This window comes from Syngnathus floridae, chromosome 5 (assembly GCF_059516105.1).
Source record: "Syngnathus floridae isolate MCC-2025c chromosome 5, RoL_Sflo_1.0, whole genome shotgun sequence".
NCBI classification, from domain to species: domain Eukaryota; kingdom Metazoa; phylum Chordata; class Actinopteri; order Syngnathiformes; family Syngnathidae; genus Syngnathus; species Syngnathus floridae.
This window is the reverse complement of record NC_142417.1, coordinates 3019691-3033866: the sequence shown is the minus strand read 5'-3', so window position 1 is coordinate 3033866 and position 14176 is coordinate 3019691. Positions and strand designations below refer to the sequence as shown.

The window sequence follows — 14176 nt, the reverse complement described above, 5'->3', positions numbered from 1 at the left end:
ATTTCAAGAATAAAACTTGCCTACTTTGTCACAGTTATTTGTTCATTATTTGCTGTTTTTTTGCTAATCATGTTCGTAGAACTGAGTGTTCTTGAAGCGATATTCGGTCGGGAAGCTTTGCAAACTCCCGATGTGTCTTTCCCACGTTCATCCACAGGCAAATCATTAATTCAAAAGCTGCGATGGACTTTTGAACCCCTTGCACTTAAAAGACAACTAACTGTATATGCAAGACCCGATGCATAGTTCCTCCTACGTCATAGGCATCCGAGAGTGTTGCAAAAAAGCAAGGAAATACAGAGAAAGTGCTTCTTGCGTTTTAACAGACCCCTCTCTGCCCCGTGCCTTAGTCAAGGCTGAGTGAGCAGGACAAGCTACAAATGTAGCGTGTAAAGCGTTTTTAGGCACACATCTTGTATCGTTTTTCCGCATCATCGCAAAGTCATGCAAAATATCACAAAGCTAACACAGGCGTGTTTGCTTGTTTTAAAGCCGCTTGTGGGGATGGGGCGGAAAATGAAGAAAGACAAAGTGTCCAGAAAGTTACAAGGGCTCGTTAATCGGGCGACCGTCGGAACGACTCATTACAAATGGAACGAACGAACGCATTCGGAACAAAGTCTGCGAAACGTACGGGAAGTGTGTCGACGTTTCACCTTAACCGGCCGGCAACCTCGTTTCCCGAATAGAAAGCAGCCAGTGGAGACGTCATAACATCATACCTTTTTTTTCGGGGCGGGATTTATGAATATAACAATCAACTTGTTCCACTGTCTTTTGTACACACAAAAGCCAATGGTTGCTAAGAAGCCATTCCAGCATCCCAAAAGGACAAATTCGATCCCGGCATCCTTGCAAAGTCCTTTAAATCAAAAGTGTCATCCTCAAGTCAACTGTTATTTTCAAGCAGCAGAGCAGCTTTGACCCAAAGCAGAAAATCCTCTTTGCCCAAATTTGGTAGCGCTCACGTCGGCGCTCTTCCACAGCCTCTTTGTATGTACTGTACGCGTGTTTGATCTTCTCAGGAGGCCATGTTGGGTGAGTACACACTGAAGCTCACATGCGGAAGACAACATCAATCAGAACAACATTCAACAAAACAATACGTCTTGTGTTGCCGGCCGGGCTGGTGGTAGTAGGACAACTTTGGGCGCCCCTTGCCTCAGGCTCCCTTTAAGGTACGATAAGGGGGAGGGGGGGGGGGAGGGGGGCTCCCCGTTGCCTTTTCCGTGTGTTTACGCCGCTCCACTTCAAGATCCTGCATCTGTGCTTGTTAAAAGGCTTCCTCGAGTGCTATGCACTTCCAGGAATCGCAGCGTTTAGATTGAAAACATCAACGGCTCTGATGTCAGCAGGGGTGCAAGACGGTGAGTGACGCTATCGGGGGTGGGGGTGGGGGGGGGCCACAATTTCGCCTCCTTTACAATGACAATTTGAAGATGGCATACCGGAAAGTAAAAACAAATCATGTTTGCAGTACTGAATGAAATGTAGTTTGTACAAGGTCAGCAACTTACCTCCAAGTTCTTTGACATTCAAGATGGCATTGGGAAATGGCACTGCTTTGATACTAAAACCTAAAAGAGAAACACAAACGACAATCAAAGAGGCTGCTAAATAATTCACCATTTTGTTTCCTCATTCGCTAAGTATTTCTGCTGGCGGCCGACTACGCAGATTGAAAACATATTTGTATGACATAGCAACAACATTTTGTGTGGTCCAAATTGGAAGAAAATACGAGCTCGACATGTCTAGTGCAGTTTGCGGCACAGAAAACACAAAGGGGAGGGGTTGAGACTGCATCTGGATAATGTCCAAATAATATCGACATGTATTTGAAGACCCAAAGGCTTTTTGTTTGATACTGATGTCTTTTTAAGAGCATTACAAGAGCAAGAAAGTATGAAGGCAGATGCAGGTGGGAAATGGCGGACCGTGCATGCATGCATCACTTCCAATTCTTCCCAATCCATTTTGGCAGACAAACGTGGTGCTGACAGCTAAATGTCATTTCAGAGAACCTTACCAAAATCCTTTTCTATCTATGGCAGGTGCGGACAGATTTCTTTCTCCTCCTTTGAACGACCTGCTTCCAAAAGAGACGTCCTTCCACTCGGGACTAAATCTGCAATGGGATTTCTGCTCGACGGTGAGGAGGGAAGAGGAATGTCGGCGACCTTGACGGCTTGCATTACGTGGATGGAAAGTGGAGCGGTGACTACCGGGAGAGCCTCCTCTTCTGGACATACTTAACACCCACCTCCCCGCTAGACCGCAAGGTTGGAATGGGCCGCTGGCTCGCAACAAGGATTTGGACAGATCCATCAAGCAGAATAAGTGGCTTGATTCCAATTTGAAGGACAGCGTACAGTATAATAGAAGGGGGAGCGCAGTTCAAGGCTTGAAAAACAATTATTGGACGGCAAAGGTGACATATTTCATCCGGGTCCAAATACCTGTGGTGGGAACGACTCGGTCGCCGCCTTCGCTGCAGAGGCGCGACAGCAGGCTGGTCTTTCCGGCGCCCGTCAGGCCGATGCACACCACATCGTACTCGGGTCTCGGCGGCGGCGGTCCTTTACAGCACAGTGCCCGGAAACACTGAAAGAAAAACAAACAAACACGAGCGTCGATCCACTGGGATTCTTCGGCCCGACTGGGATAGCGATGAAGCGCGTTTGAGAGCTCTGACGGACGGAAGAGTCTCGGGGGGCCTCCCGGCTGTCTTCAGGAGCGGGAGAAGGTGGCAGCTGATGTCAGCGCAAGCCAACTGTTGAACCTTCTGCTATCAGAGTAGCACCGACAACTTTTTCATTTGAATGTCATATTGTGAGAGGCTGCGTGGAATTATTTGTGTGTGTGTGTGTGTGTGTGGCTACCCTGTCTGATTGGGCCCTTGTGTCAGCCAGAGGCAGACCTGACACTTAATGAATCACGTCAGGTCTTTTCGGCCTGCTGTGAGACATTAAGCGGCAAATGCGGTGTGAACCGTGAATGAGATCTTTTTAACTTGTGTGGAACGATCCACTTTTCCTTTTTCGCTAACCCGTCTGAGACACACACCGTGACTCTTAAGCATCTCCTATCGCATTTCAAGGTGGGTGGGGGGAGTGGGGGGGTCAAAACAAGGTAAGCTCACGGCTCTTGTCAGTTGATGACCCCGTCCCAGACGGCGCTATCCTGTTCAATCAAAGCTTGACGGGAAGGAAAACATGCGAGGCAGCGAGCACCATCTGCAAGCGCATTCTCCAGGTGTGCTCGGGCATGTCATTAAAAACCTTAGCGAGTATAAAAACAAAGCAAAAAAATTAAACAGACGAGGCTTTTGCTATCAGACAACTTGGATGGTGCGCTTTGAACCCGAATCATCCCCAGACCGGTGTCATGATGAGATCCAGTTCTCGGTTTCACGACACGATGGAGATGCCTCCAAAACAGAGCTGCCGGTTTGATAGAGATGTGGCGAATGTGCTTCAACAAAACCAGACGTTGACTGAGTGACCCGACCCCCCCCGACCGACTCCTCCGTGAACCCACCGCTCCTCCTCCAGATAAATGGGAAGATCAGAAACATTTTCAGAAAAAGTTTGTTTGCAACCTACATGAGGTGTCTCTATTCTGACGGCTCTGCTCGAATGCTTTGGTCCGCAACACCACTTCCCAGGTAAAGGATGAAGCCCCCAGCTGTCAACCCTCCGCAAAGACGGGCAAAAAGGTTCCAAACCGATATGGAGCGGAGGCAAACGTCTTACTTTCACGTACAGTGAAGATTGAGCTACTAAAGAAGCACGCATGCAGCCGGGGCTTGACCCCGGGGGTCCCCATGCACAGCGAGGTCACTGCGAACAAGAGAAATGGTAGCTCCAACCTCTGGCCCCGCTTTGACAGCGCCCAGATTGACGAGGGCCAGCTTGGTCAAAAGGAGAAAAAGAAATACGAGCCGGGCTTCGACATTCAGGAGATGATGAAAGTATTGTGCAAGTGTTGTAAGGCCCTTTTATTGATTGTCTCACGTCTGAATTGTGATTCCTTGAAAGGCCCGTCGAGACATTACCTCACCGTTGCTGTGAAAACTGATTGACTGGGCTTTATGGAAACAAGCGATTGCAAAATAGAAATAGCGCGGCGGCGGCGGCAGCCATCTTTGATCCCACCCCAGATCAGGGCTCTCCTAAAAAGAGAAGATTTGAATAACTGGCAGCGGACCAGAGCTTAAACACAAGAGAGTGAAGACAACTGCTGACGCGGCTCGGTTTGTGTCAAGGTCACGTCAGCTCGAGATTACCCTTGCAACCATTACTTGAAATTCGGAAACGTTTGAGAAGCTTTTGACATTCCCGCCTGTTCTTTAAATTCTGCTAAACAGGGCAGACAAGCCAAAACGTACGCAGAGGCTGACCTCAGACGACCGTTTGTCCATCTGCCCTTTTCGTGTTTCGTGGAAAATGCTCAGGGCGCCCCACTGAGCCGTTATCAATCAAGAGTTGAAAAATAAAAATGTAAAAAGTATCCCGCCAATGAGTCATTGCCGCCGAGTTGTAAATACACACGGTCGGTCGGTCGGACATGAGAGGAGCCGGCGGGGCGGCCGGGCTGCTTTTAGAAAACCCCCTTTTGTATTTTTAGAGGTAATAAATGTAGGTTAGAGGGAAGCCGCTAGCGCCGCAAGCGGACCGCTTCACGTTTCACTCGGTGGCTACCGTTGGGACACCGTAGGACATCAAGTTGGACTGACTGAGGCGTGAATGAGAGCGCAGGCCAAATTGAGGCGAGCGAGCAAGCCTTTCTTCTCCCTCGTCAAATGACCACCGAGTGTCGCACGGACTGTCGTCCACGTTTGTTTTGATGGGGCATGATCAACTCAAAATAATGAAACAGATAGGAGCAAAATAATTGCTGTTGAGGTAAATAATCATGAATTACGTTTCCATTCGATTTTTTCGGATGTCAAACATTTGCCTTGACGACAGGTTTGGAAACATTCATCGAGTGGAGAGAAAGACATGCGACTTGCAAATCATCTCCACGAACTGGCTCCCGAGCCGATTTTTTTTTTCCTTTTCTTTTTTCAGGCGACATGTCCGGACAGCACTTGTGTGCAGGGCTCACTTGTGACCTTTGGAAATGACACTCCTTTATATGGGCGTCCACCCTGACAGAGGATTAGGGTGCATGTACGCAGTCGGAGCACGGGCCGGGCCGGGCCGGGCCGGGCTGGGCTGGCTTGCAAAGCCAACAAGAGAAAGTGGAGGCATGCGAGAAAACGGACAGTCAATCGGGGATGGAAGGGAGAGGAGCGGGGAGTTGGAGGCAGGGGAGGGGAGGGGTCGGTCGGGGCATTCATTCATCCTCATTCATCTTCTCCCGACTCCCCCCTTCAGTTGTTGTTATTTGCCTCTTTGAAGCTGGGTGGGGGGCTGCACGGTGGGATTCAGTACAGTGAGGGAAGGAAGAGGGTGCGTGAGTGCGTGCATGCGTGGGGCGCGTTTGCATGCCATTCTCATTAAGGGGCGAGAGAGACATGCAAGACGCACGGAGCGGCAAACAGGACTCTTCCCATGCTTCGTTGATGCTGCATCAATTACAAGTCTCCAATTAATATCTTTTTTTTTTCTCCTAAATTCCATATCTAATTGTCATTACAACCGTTTTTTTGCTGAACTGGCCAAGGCCACACCAGAATGTGTCAGAATCAGATTATTCGCTGGACAGTTGAATGAAAACGTTCACACGGGCGTATTAAAGGAACCTAAAAAGTTGTTTAAGCATCTTAAAGACCGAGTCTTAACACATTTGAGAACACGCGGCACAAAGCAGGCAGGCGGGCAAAAAGCCAAATTCGAAATAAAACTGACAAAACGCACATTCGGTAACACGCTTGTCTGTAGGCACTGGCGATGAAATTCAAGATTTACTACGCTTTAAAAATGATGGGCAACTAAGGACACTAAAACAGGTGCCAGTCATTACCCCCCGCATCAGAAATAGATCCCTGTGCAAACAGACAGACACGCACGCACGCACTAACACACACGCACGCGTAGACGAGAACCTTTTGGGGGGGGATACGAGACACTCTGCGCCTGAACAATGGCGCTTCCAGTGGTGTGGAACGATGCAATGAATGTAGAATATGTCCACTGTTTACTTGGACGGCTGAAAAGGTGATATCTCGGAGACGGGGTGGATTGAAATGACACACGCGGAGCAATAAGAAGACGACCCCGTCTGCAGCGGCTCAATATCCCGTCTGCATGGGGAAGCAGACCGTGTCTTACCTGGCTGGACAAAACAACCCACAAACCCCCTCCCACCAGCCTGTTTTAAAGCTGATTTTCTTGTCGCCATTTTGCAGGCACATGATGGATGCCCTCCCTTCTACGGAAGGAAGCCAGATCGTCTCTCGTCTGCTGCCCAATTCATTCGGCCCACTCACTCCACTTGTGTCTGTCTCTGTCTGGCCTTCATTTCAGAGCTTTCGACACTACTGCCCTGACGCTAAGGTGTCTGGACAAGGAGACAAGCTGGAACACACGCATACGCACATACACACGCAGAGCTACAGTGAAGTTAGAGCGCCCCCTGGCTTTTCTTCAGAGCGCAGAGCCATGCAGTGCTGAAATTACATTTGAAATTCAATGAAAAGGGAATTGTGGGATGATCATGACGAGTAGTGTTTGCAGAATTTTTGAAAAAAAGCATGAAATGTGCACATCGTAAGAAAATAAGCAAAAAAAAACATTGATGACTAAAGTATAACATAACGTGCACAGACATATGGACATGTATCACAAGGCGTTGCCAAATGGGACAGCAATCAATTTCTTTCTGGTTCCCATTCACAGGAAGTCCCATCGTTCTGCTACGACGTGGTTGCTTGGCATCATTATTATTTAGAAGGGCGGGGGGTCGGGAGGTTTTTCCCACCGGCCGGGCCTGGCGACTTACATTCACTCACTCTCTGTCCACCATCAATAAAGTGTCTGCTGCAGAACCTTGTCGTTCTGAGACACCACCAAGCTAGCACCCCCTTAAATCCCCAAGCTGCACAACACCAGCACCTCCCCCCCCCCCCCCACCAGCCCAACCCTTCACCCCAAAAAACACTCAAGCTTCATCACAGAGGATTAACCGGAAACCTTGACACAAGCCATTGTTACGGAGGTAGAAGGGGGCTTGTGTGCTTTTGCCACCCTGTGTGGCTCTTCTTTTTTTTGGCCTCCACTTAAGATTGTGAGACCGGGGTACTCGCAGCACTCTCACTAACTTCACACACACGCACACACACACACACACAACTGCAACTTCTCAACTACAGAATGAAATGACAGTTGTTCCGAAGCCAAGAGATTGGTGCGTGAAAAGAAAGTGAAATGGAAGCGACGCATATCGAGGGGGCAAAAGTGCTGAGGATGAGGAATCTATGTGTGTGTATGTGTGTGTGTTAGGGGGTGGAGGGTGCTGTAAATCTTGATGTCACTGACAGGAAGACTGTTGCAGGCCATTACCATAAATCTGACAAACGCTAATTTGATGGGAGGCTGTATCTGTCTGCTAAAGGACCAGTCTAGACGCTCCTATTGAGGGGTCCTACAGCGTAGCCCTGTTTGTTCCCAACACCATCTGGATGTGGCACTAAGTGTCTGCTGTTATGGTTCACACACACACACACACACACACACACGCAAACAAGTGTACAAAGCCAATAGCCGCCGCAAAGGCTTTGACATGTATATTGCCGAAACAATGCTGTGAATTTCGTGTAATTTGGCGACAGTTAATTCAGTGTGGCTTCGGGCAAACATTAAGACGACAGGTTAGCTTACCTGTATGCAGATATATAAGATATAGCGCCTCATAAACATCAGTTTGATCGTATTTTAATAGCGTGTGGAGGTAGATGTATGCTTCTCAAATTGTTTTGCAAAGGTGAAGGATTTTTCTATTGACTTTCAATGATAGTTCTTGTGAAATGTAGGATATATGCAGGTTAATTGGGCCTTCTGATTTCAATTGGTGGCTCGACCGATGTATGTAACCACGCCCTGTTGGGAAAAAAATAAAATAATCGATGCTACCTTGTCTTTCTTATTGCTTACAAATCGTTCAATGTTTGAGCCGCTAAATTAAGACGACTTGCGACAGGCTCATCCGACGGCGTCACCCCCGCGGGGGAAATTTAAATAACACAGAGCTGGTTTTTTTTTTTTTTTTTTTAATTTAATTATAGTATCAAGAGCTAACAAGCTAACGGCATGCTGCGGAACTGCTATATCTTCACAAGTCAGTCATGCATTGTTTTAAGCCGTCTTGCTTTCAGCAATTTACCTTCAGGTGTGTGTAACAAATAAATTCACTTGACTGGTCCTTGAAAATAATCCAAAGCCCACGCAGCAGGTCAACGAGACCGCGGGGTCTTGAGGGGCCAGCGTTTCCACCGAGCCACATTTATCTGTCTGGAGCCTACCTGGCAGCCGCTGTGTGTTTCTGCAAAAGTACATTAGGTAGACAATGACGGGCATTGAGGGGCCCACCCAAGGACTGCTTTCTCTTTTTGTACAAGAAAGCAGGAGGCTGAGGTGGTGGCATGGCAGCTGCATTCAAAGAGCAAAGACACCTTCGCTCCGTGGGACATCCGGGGGGGGGGGGCGTAGAATGGAGGGGAGCCACGGGACACCATTATGGTATATAAATCTTGTAATTGGAAAGGGTGATTAGCTAGAGCGCATTAGCATATGGCGGCAAAAACTTTGGTTTGGTGGGCAAACTGTTGGGCAAAAAGATGTTTTTTCCATACCCATATAGAGGATCAAAGCTGGAGGGGCCCCCTTTTCAACGCCCAGAAAGCAGTGTGCGAGAACCGAGGGGGGTGCGGGGAGCCCCCAGCTCAGAGACATTAAAAGGGCGGATGGGGTGCTCACTTGTCCCACTTACATCAGTTATAGCACATTTCCAGACGGCATCTTGAGATGACAAACTAAATTTTGATAAAAACAAACGTTCGGGCCCCCGCTCCAACTCAATCGAGTGTGGGAAAGTTTCTTGCTCTGGGACATTGTCATTAAATATGAAAGAGCCTGCCCCATCAACTATTTCTAGGCCCCTTTGCAAAAAAAAAAAAAAAAAAAAAAAAGAGCTGATGGGGACAGAGTGAACAATAAATCTGTTTTTATACATCGAGAAGAGCATTGAATGAATGGGACCCACAAACTGGGCAAGTCTTTCAAAGATCCTTGCGTTTGATTTTCAAAATAGAGGAAACTAATGTTTATCACAGTAACAAGGTCAGTCCGCACCGACCTTGAGTATCGTAGGACGAGTAAACAGGATACAATCAAATAATTTTCTCAGTGGGAAACGATGTCAGAAAGAAAACTGTCCATCACTGTCATTGCACTTTTGTTAAGATGATTGCATGTTTCCAAATGTACCAATCAATAAATGTTTACCTAAGTTGCCAAAGTCATATTTGAAAATCCACAGTATTGTTAATTGCGGCATTCCCCAAGTTACTGCCACAATTAAAAAAATATATAAAATGTTTGCTAAAAAGTTTTATATATATATATATATATATATATAAAACTTTTTATATATATATATAGCATAGGTGTCAAACCCAAGGCCCACGGGCCAGATAAGGCCCACCACATCATTTTATGAATCCCGCAAAGACAAATTGTGTATCAACTTCATGTGTTAAGACTAAAATTGTCTTTACTTTTAAAAAATAGAGATACTGCTAACAATCTTTATTACCATGTTGTCAAAAAATGTGAACAGTTTTTACTAGTCTGTGATTTCAAAACTAGTTATCAGTTTGTTGTGTAGCCTATAGTGTATATATATAATCTAATGCCAAAGTTGACGGTCATAAAGGCCCTCCGAAGGAAACTGACTACGACAAAAACGAGTTTGACACCCCTGGCTCCGCCCTAAAGGTCATAAGGTTGAATGGAGACAACTGGACTCCGCAAATATTGGGGAAAAAATGACTGCTATCAGTCGAATGTGCCAGATACGTTGACCGTTCCACGATTTAAAAGCAATACAGGAGGTCCTCTGTTTGTCTTTCAAATCCTGTGGGAAAGCTTGCACGTGATTTGCGCCACAGACAAAAACGCCATGAATAACGTTTGAATAACATCTCTGTTAAAAGCTTCCTTGCTAAAACAATAGCAGAAACTTCTTTTGGCTGCACTGTAAGCAATTAGGCAGACACAAACACCATTGATAGGAAACATAAGCGGCTATTTTTGAGGCTTTAAATGTGGATGCCAGCCATCCCATAAGACATCCCCAAAGTATTTTGCTCTCTCGCGAAACACACGTCCGGGTGCGGTCGACACTCGGTTTGTGTTAGATTGCGGAGCATAACGATCATAATGGATGTGACAGTATGTGGGAAATCGGGAGGTCGTTTCAGAGTCTTTGTCGGAAAGCAAGCAGACACATTGTTTTAACCTTTGCCGGAGGAGCCTGTGTCTCATTCCCAGGGGCTGGCTGGCCGATGACTTCAATGGGCCTTCATTAAGCACAGTTAGTGTCAACAGTTAATTATGCAAATGAGGAGAGCCAGTAGGAGTCCGTGGCCTCACCCTTTCATTGCCTCCTCACATACACAAAATGTACCACCCACCATATCCCACATACGCGCCTTTCATACATGACTTTTGCTCCTCACTCACTCCTTGTCAAGAAGAATCCAAAACGTGTTATGGCGCCCGCCCATACATAAATGGAGGCCGACGAGGCCCCTGAGGTCTCCAGTGGCTTTTCTTGCCATCAAAGAACCTCCGGAAGATTCTCGCTGGGTGAGGCTGAAAGCTCTCCTCAGCGAGACCTGGCGTGTGGGAGGGCACGGGCGCCTCTCCGAAAACAAAAATGAGGTCAAAAAAGTGCATCCAAACAGTCAAGTGGGCATGACAGCCAAATTCGCCCTTTGTCTGGGCTGACGGTCATGACGGGCCTTTGGCTCTTCTGCCTCTCCGCGCATGTGATGTCAATGGCCTCCTAACTCTGACGCCGGCGGTAATTAATAACGGCACGCCTCGGGTCCCTCACTTGGGTCTACTCGCAGCGTTGAATCCAATGGCTCTCCTCGTTGCATCTGGATCGGGTATTAGGCAACTGTTCCGGGGGCTCAGCTTCCCTTCAGCCCTCTGACGCATGAAGAAGCAGCATCGCATTTTTTTTTTTTTAGGGGAGACGCTCCATTCATTTTCGGAATCATCCAGTTGTTGACTTGATTTTCCCACCGCTTTGTTCGAACAAACAATCGACTTACGTAATAGGAAAATGAGAACCAGATCGACACCTTCCAGATGTCCACGTAAGAACAACCGATGCAGTGATCCACGCAGAAATCACAGCGTGACATCTGCGAGGGTATTTTCCAATCGCAACATTTCACAACACCATCCAATGACCACGTGACCCCTCTAGCAGAGTGCTGTTGATGAACAAAGATGTTTTTCCAAACTTTTTTCCAATATCCAGAGTATAGATTATATAAGCACAGAAGAAAAAGGCAACCAAAAAAGCATTAATTTCTTTTCAATGATCATTTCAATGTGATGATCATTTGTGGTCACAATGGCGCTACTTTGCTTGATGTGATGCTTTCCCTGTATTGGGATGCCACCTACTGGATGTTGCAGGATCATGCGCAGTTTAGGAGAGTTAACATAAATGCCATGCTACTATACTATGATTCAAGAAAAAAAAAAGAAAATCTTACTTTAAGTGTTGTGCTGATATTATGACGTGATAAAATACAGAAAGATGCTTGGGCACCAGGAAAAAGGTGCCAGCCAAGGCTGATGGACACATGAAAGTAGAGCAACCGTGGCTCGTCGGATACTTCATATCCGACAGTAAATGTTTCCCTCTGTGGGAAACAGAGGGTAACATTTACGGAGTTAAAATAGAGGAAGTAACAAAGGCCAACTGTGCCATGATCCGTCACACGGCAAATTGGGATGCGGCATGGTTCAACTTTCCCCGTCCGCCCTCCGTATGATTGACATGAAAAACAACATGTTCAGACTTTCGATGAGCTCAAATCATTGTCAGATGTCATCAAAAGGTGGAGTCCAAAAGGCCATCTTGGTTTTTACACCCTATGATCATCTCATTAAAGATCAGGAGGCACTTTTGGAACGACTCAAATGTTGCACAAACGCTGAAATGTAAACGCTCTTTTTTTATTATTATTATTAGTGCGTGTATCTTTCGGAAAACACGTCATATCAAGATTTGGGCACACGAACGGCGCCAGATTTGGGTAAGAAGCACATTAGAGTGACCTCTAATGTGATCAAGTAAATGGGAGTTGCTTGAATTGTTTCAACATGTTTTGGCCACTGTTCACAGAAACTTTTTTTTGTTTTTTGTTTAAGAGGTGCAAAGGGCTGCGTACAATAAAACTAGATTGTGATTTTACTTAAATGTGGGCCTCTTTCATGTGCCGGTTGCCACACATCCGTCCGTCTTAGATAGCACGAAAACACTCCACTTTGAATCTGCCATGAAGTGGCCACACGATTTTCCGATTTCACAAACAAACAAAACTCAGTCATATATATCTACTCGGGCAAGGAATCAATCGAATAGATGATGAGCTTTCAAGTAACAGAAATGTCTCATCACTATAGTTGACTTGCCTGATCCGACACCTAATGAGCAACTATTTGGCTCCACCCAGAGGACAAAGGAAGGAATTTCACCATTTACTCAAAAGGGGACAAATTTACAGAAAATGGACAGCATATTTTGTTGATTGGATAAAATAGTTGGGTTCCTAACTGTGAAATTAAATACTTAAATCAATCTGAAAAATCCAAATCACAAAATAAATCTGGGAGCAAGCCATCCTGGATTTCCACTGAATAACTACAAGAGTTTCTACCCATGACATGATGAGAGCTGCTTTCAACAGCGTCATGCAAACATGCTTAAATCAAATACGCACCATTGATAGACAACTAAACCTTTTAAGGAACGTACCAGTAGAGGGCGCCATTGCTCTTTCTGTAACCCCGACAGGACGGCATCTTTATTGAAAATAGAGCTGTCAGGAATAGTAATTGGAGCATGATTGTCAAATTGGAGTCCCTTTGGTAATAACCTGCTGCAATTGCAGTGCCGATATTTCATAATGACTATGCAATGGCCCCGAATTCCATATTTGATTGAATTCAGTTTTTGGAGATTCTATTTCCATGTGTGGGTCAGATGAATGTGGATTAGATCTGAACCCAAATTTAATCTCATATTTTTGTGTGTCTGCCACAAATGAACATTAATCCATAATCCTCTGCTCCTCTAAATATAGCACAAATGGACTGAGTGTTTTTGACTTGACCACAAGAATGCCACAAAGTGCTGAATGCAGATTTGCTGTGCCAAAAAAAAAAAAAAAAGTCTTATTACCATGTTTACCCGATTCAATCAAACAGTATACATATATGAAGGCACTATCTGTTTGTTTATGCAAGCCAACTGTCACCCAAAAAGAAATAAATGCTATTCTTAAAGAAAGGAGTCCAATCTGATGCAAGACTGCAAAAAGGTCACAAGACTTCCGGCAATGGCTGGCGGCCAAAAAGAGCACAAATAAAAAAAAGCCCCAAGACTTGGATTACTATTGGACTCTTGGACCCGCTCGCTTATCACCATAATCTCTGGTTAAGCATATGACAAGACACTTCAGGCCCTGAGCTCGGTGGGAAAATGAATTTTTAAAACAAAAGCATATGAGGACCAACTCGTTTTATCGCAAGGGCGTTCAAACTGTGCCACGCGAATCATGCGAGTAACTCGCCGTGGCGATCCGTGACCCACCAAAAGGTCATCATTTTTGTTACAAGCTCAGTTTAATGACAGGCTAATGACTAGCATTGTTGCGTTGGGACCTTTCAAGCAATTGAATGGTGCAGCAACACATGTTGACAGAATATTCGCATTCTTTATCCTCTGTGAGGAGCGACTTACTGCATCTTCCGAGACGTCAACGCATAGATACGTCTGTACTAAAGGCAAAAATGAGGCTTAATATGGTCTTTGTGTCATTATTATATGATTTCATAAAGTTCAATATTCTAAAGGGCTATTTTTGCTGACTAAAAAACAATTTTTAGTTCTTTAGACTGGAGTTTCTGACAATAGGACC

At 45.8% G+C, this 14176-nt stretch overlaps 1 protein-coding gene across 2 annotated transcripts in view; it reads right to left on the bottom strand.

Annotated features, from left to right (window-relative positions):
• LOC148397450 (ADP-ribosylation factor-like protein 15) overlaps positions 1-14176 on the bottom strand; it is a 48105-nt gene that overhangs the window by 27716 nt on the left and 6213 nt on the right. For both annotated transcript variants that reach the window (XM_088375197.1, XM_088375198.1), the window contains exons 2-3: positions 2460-2604; positions 1518-1577 (exon numbers count right to left, since the gene is read on the bottom strand). In XM_088375197.1, coding sequence (XP_088231323.1) covers positions 1518-1577; positions 2460-2604 — 205 coding nt within the window. The remainder of the gene's footprint in view (positions 1-1517; positions 1578-2459; positions 2605-14176) is intronic.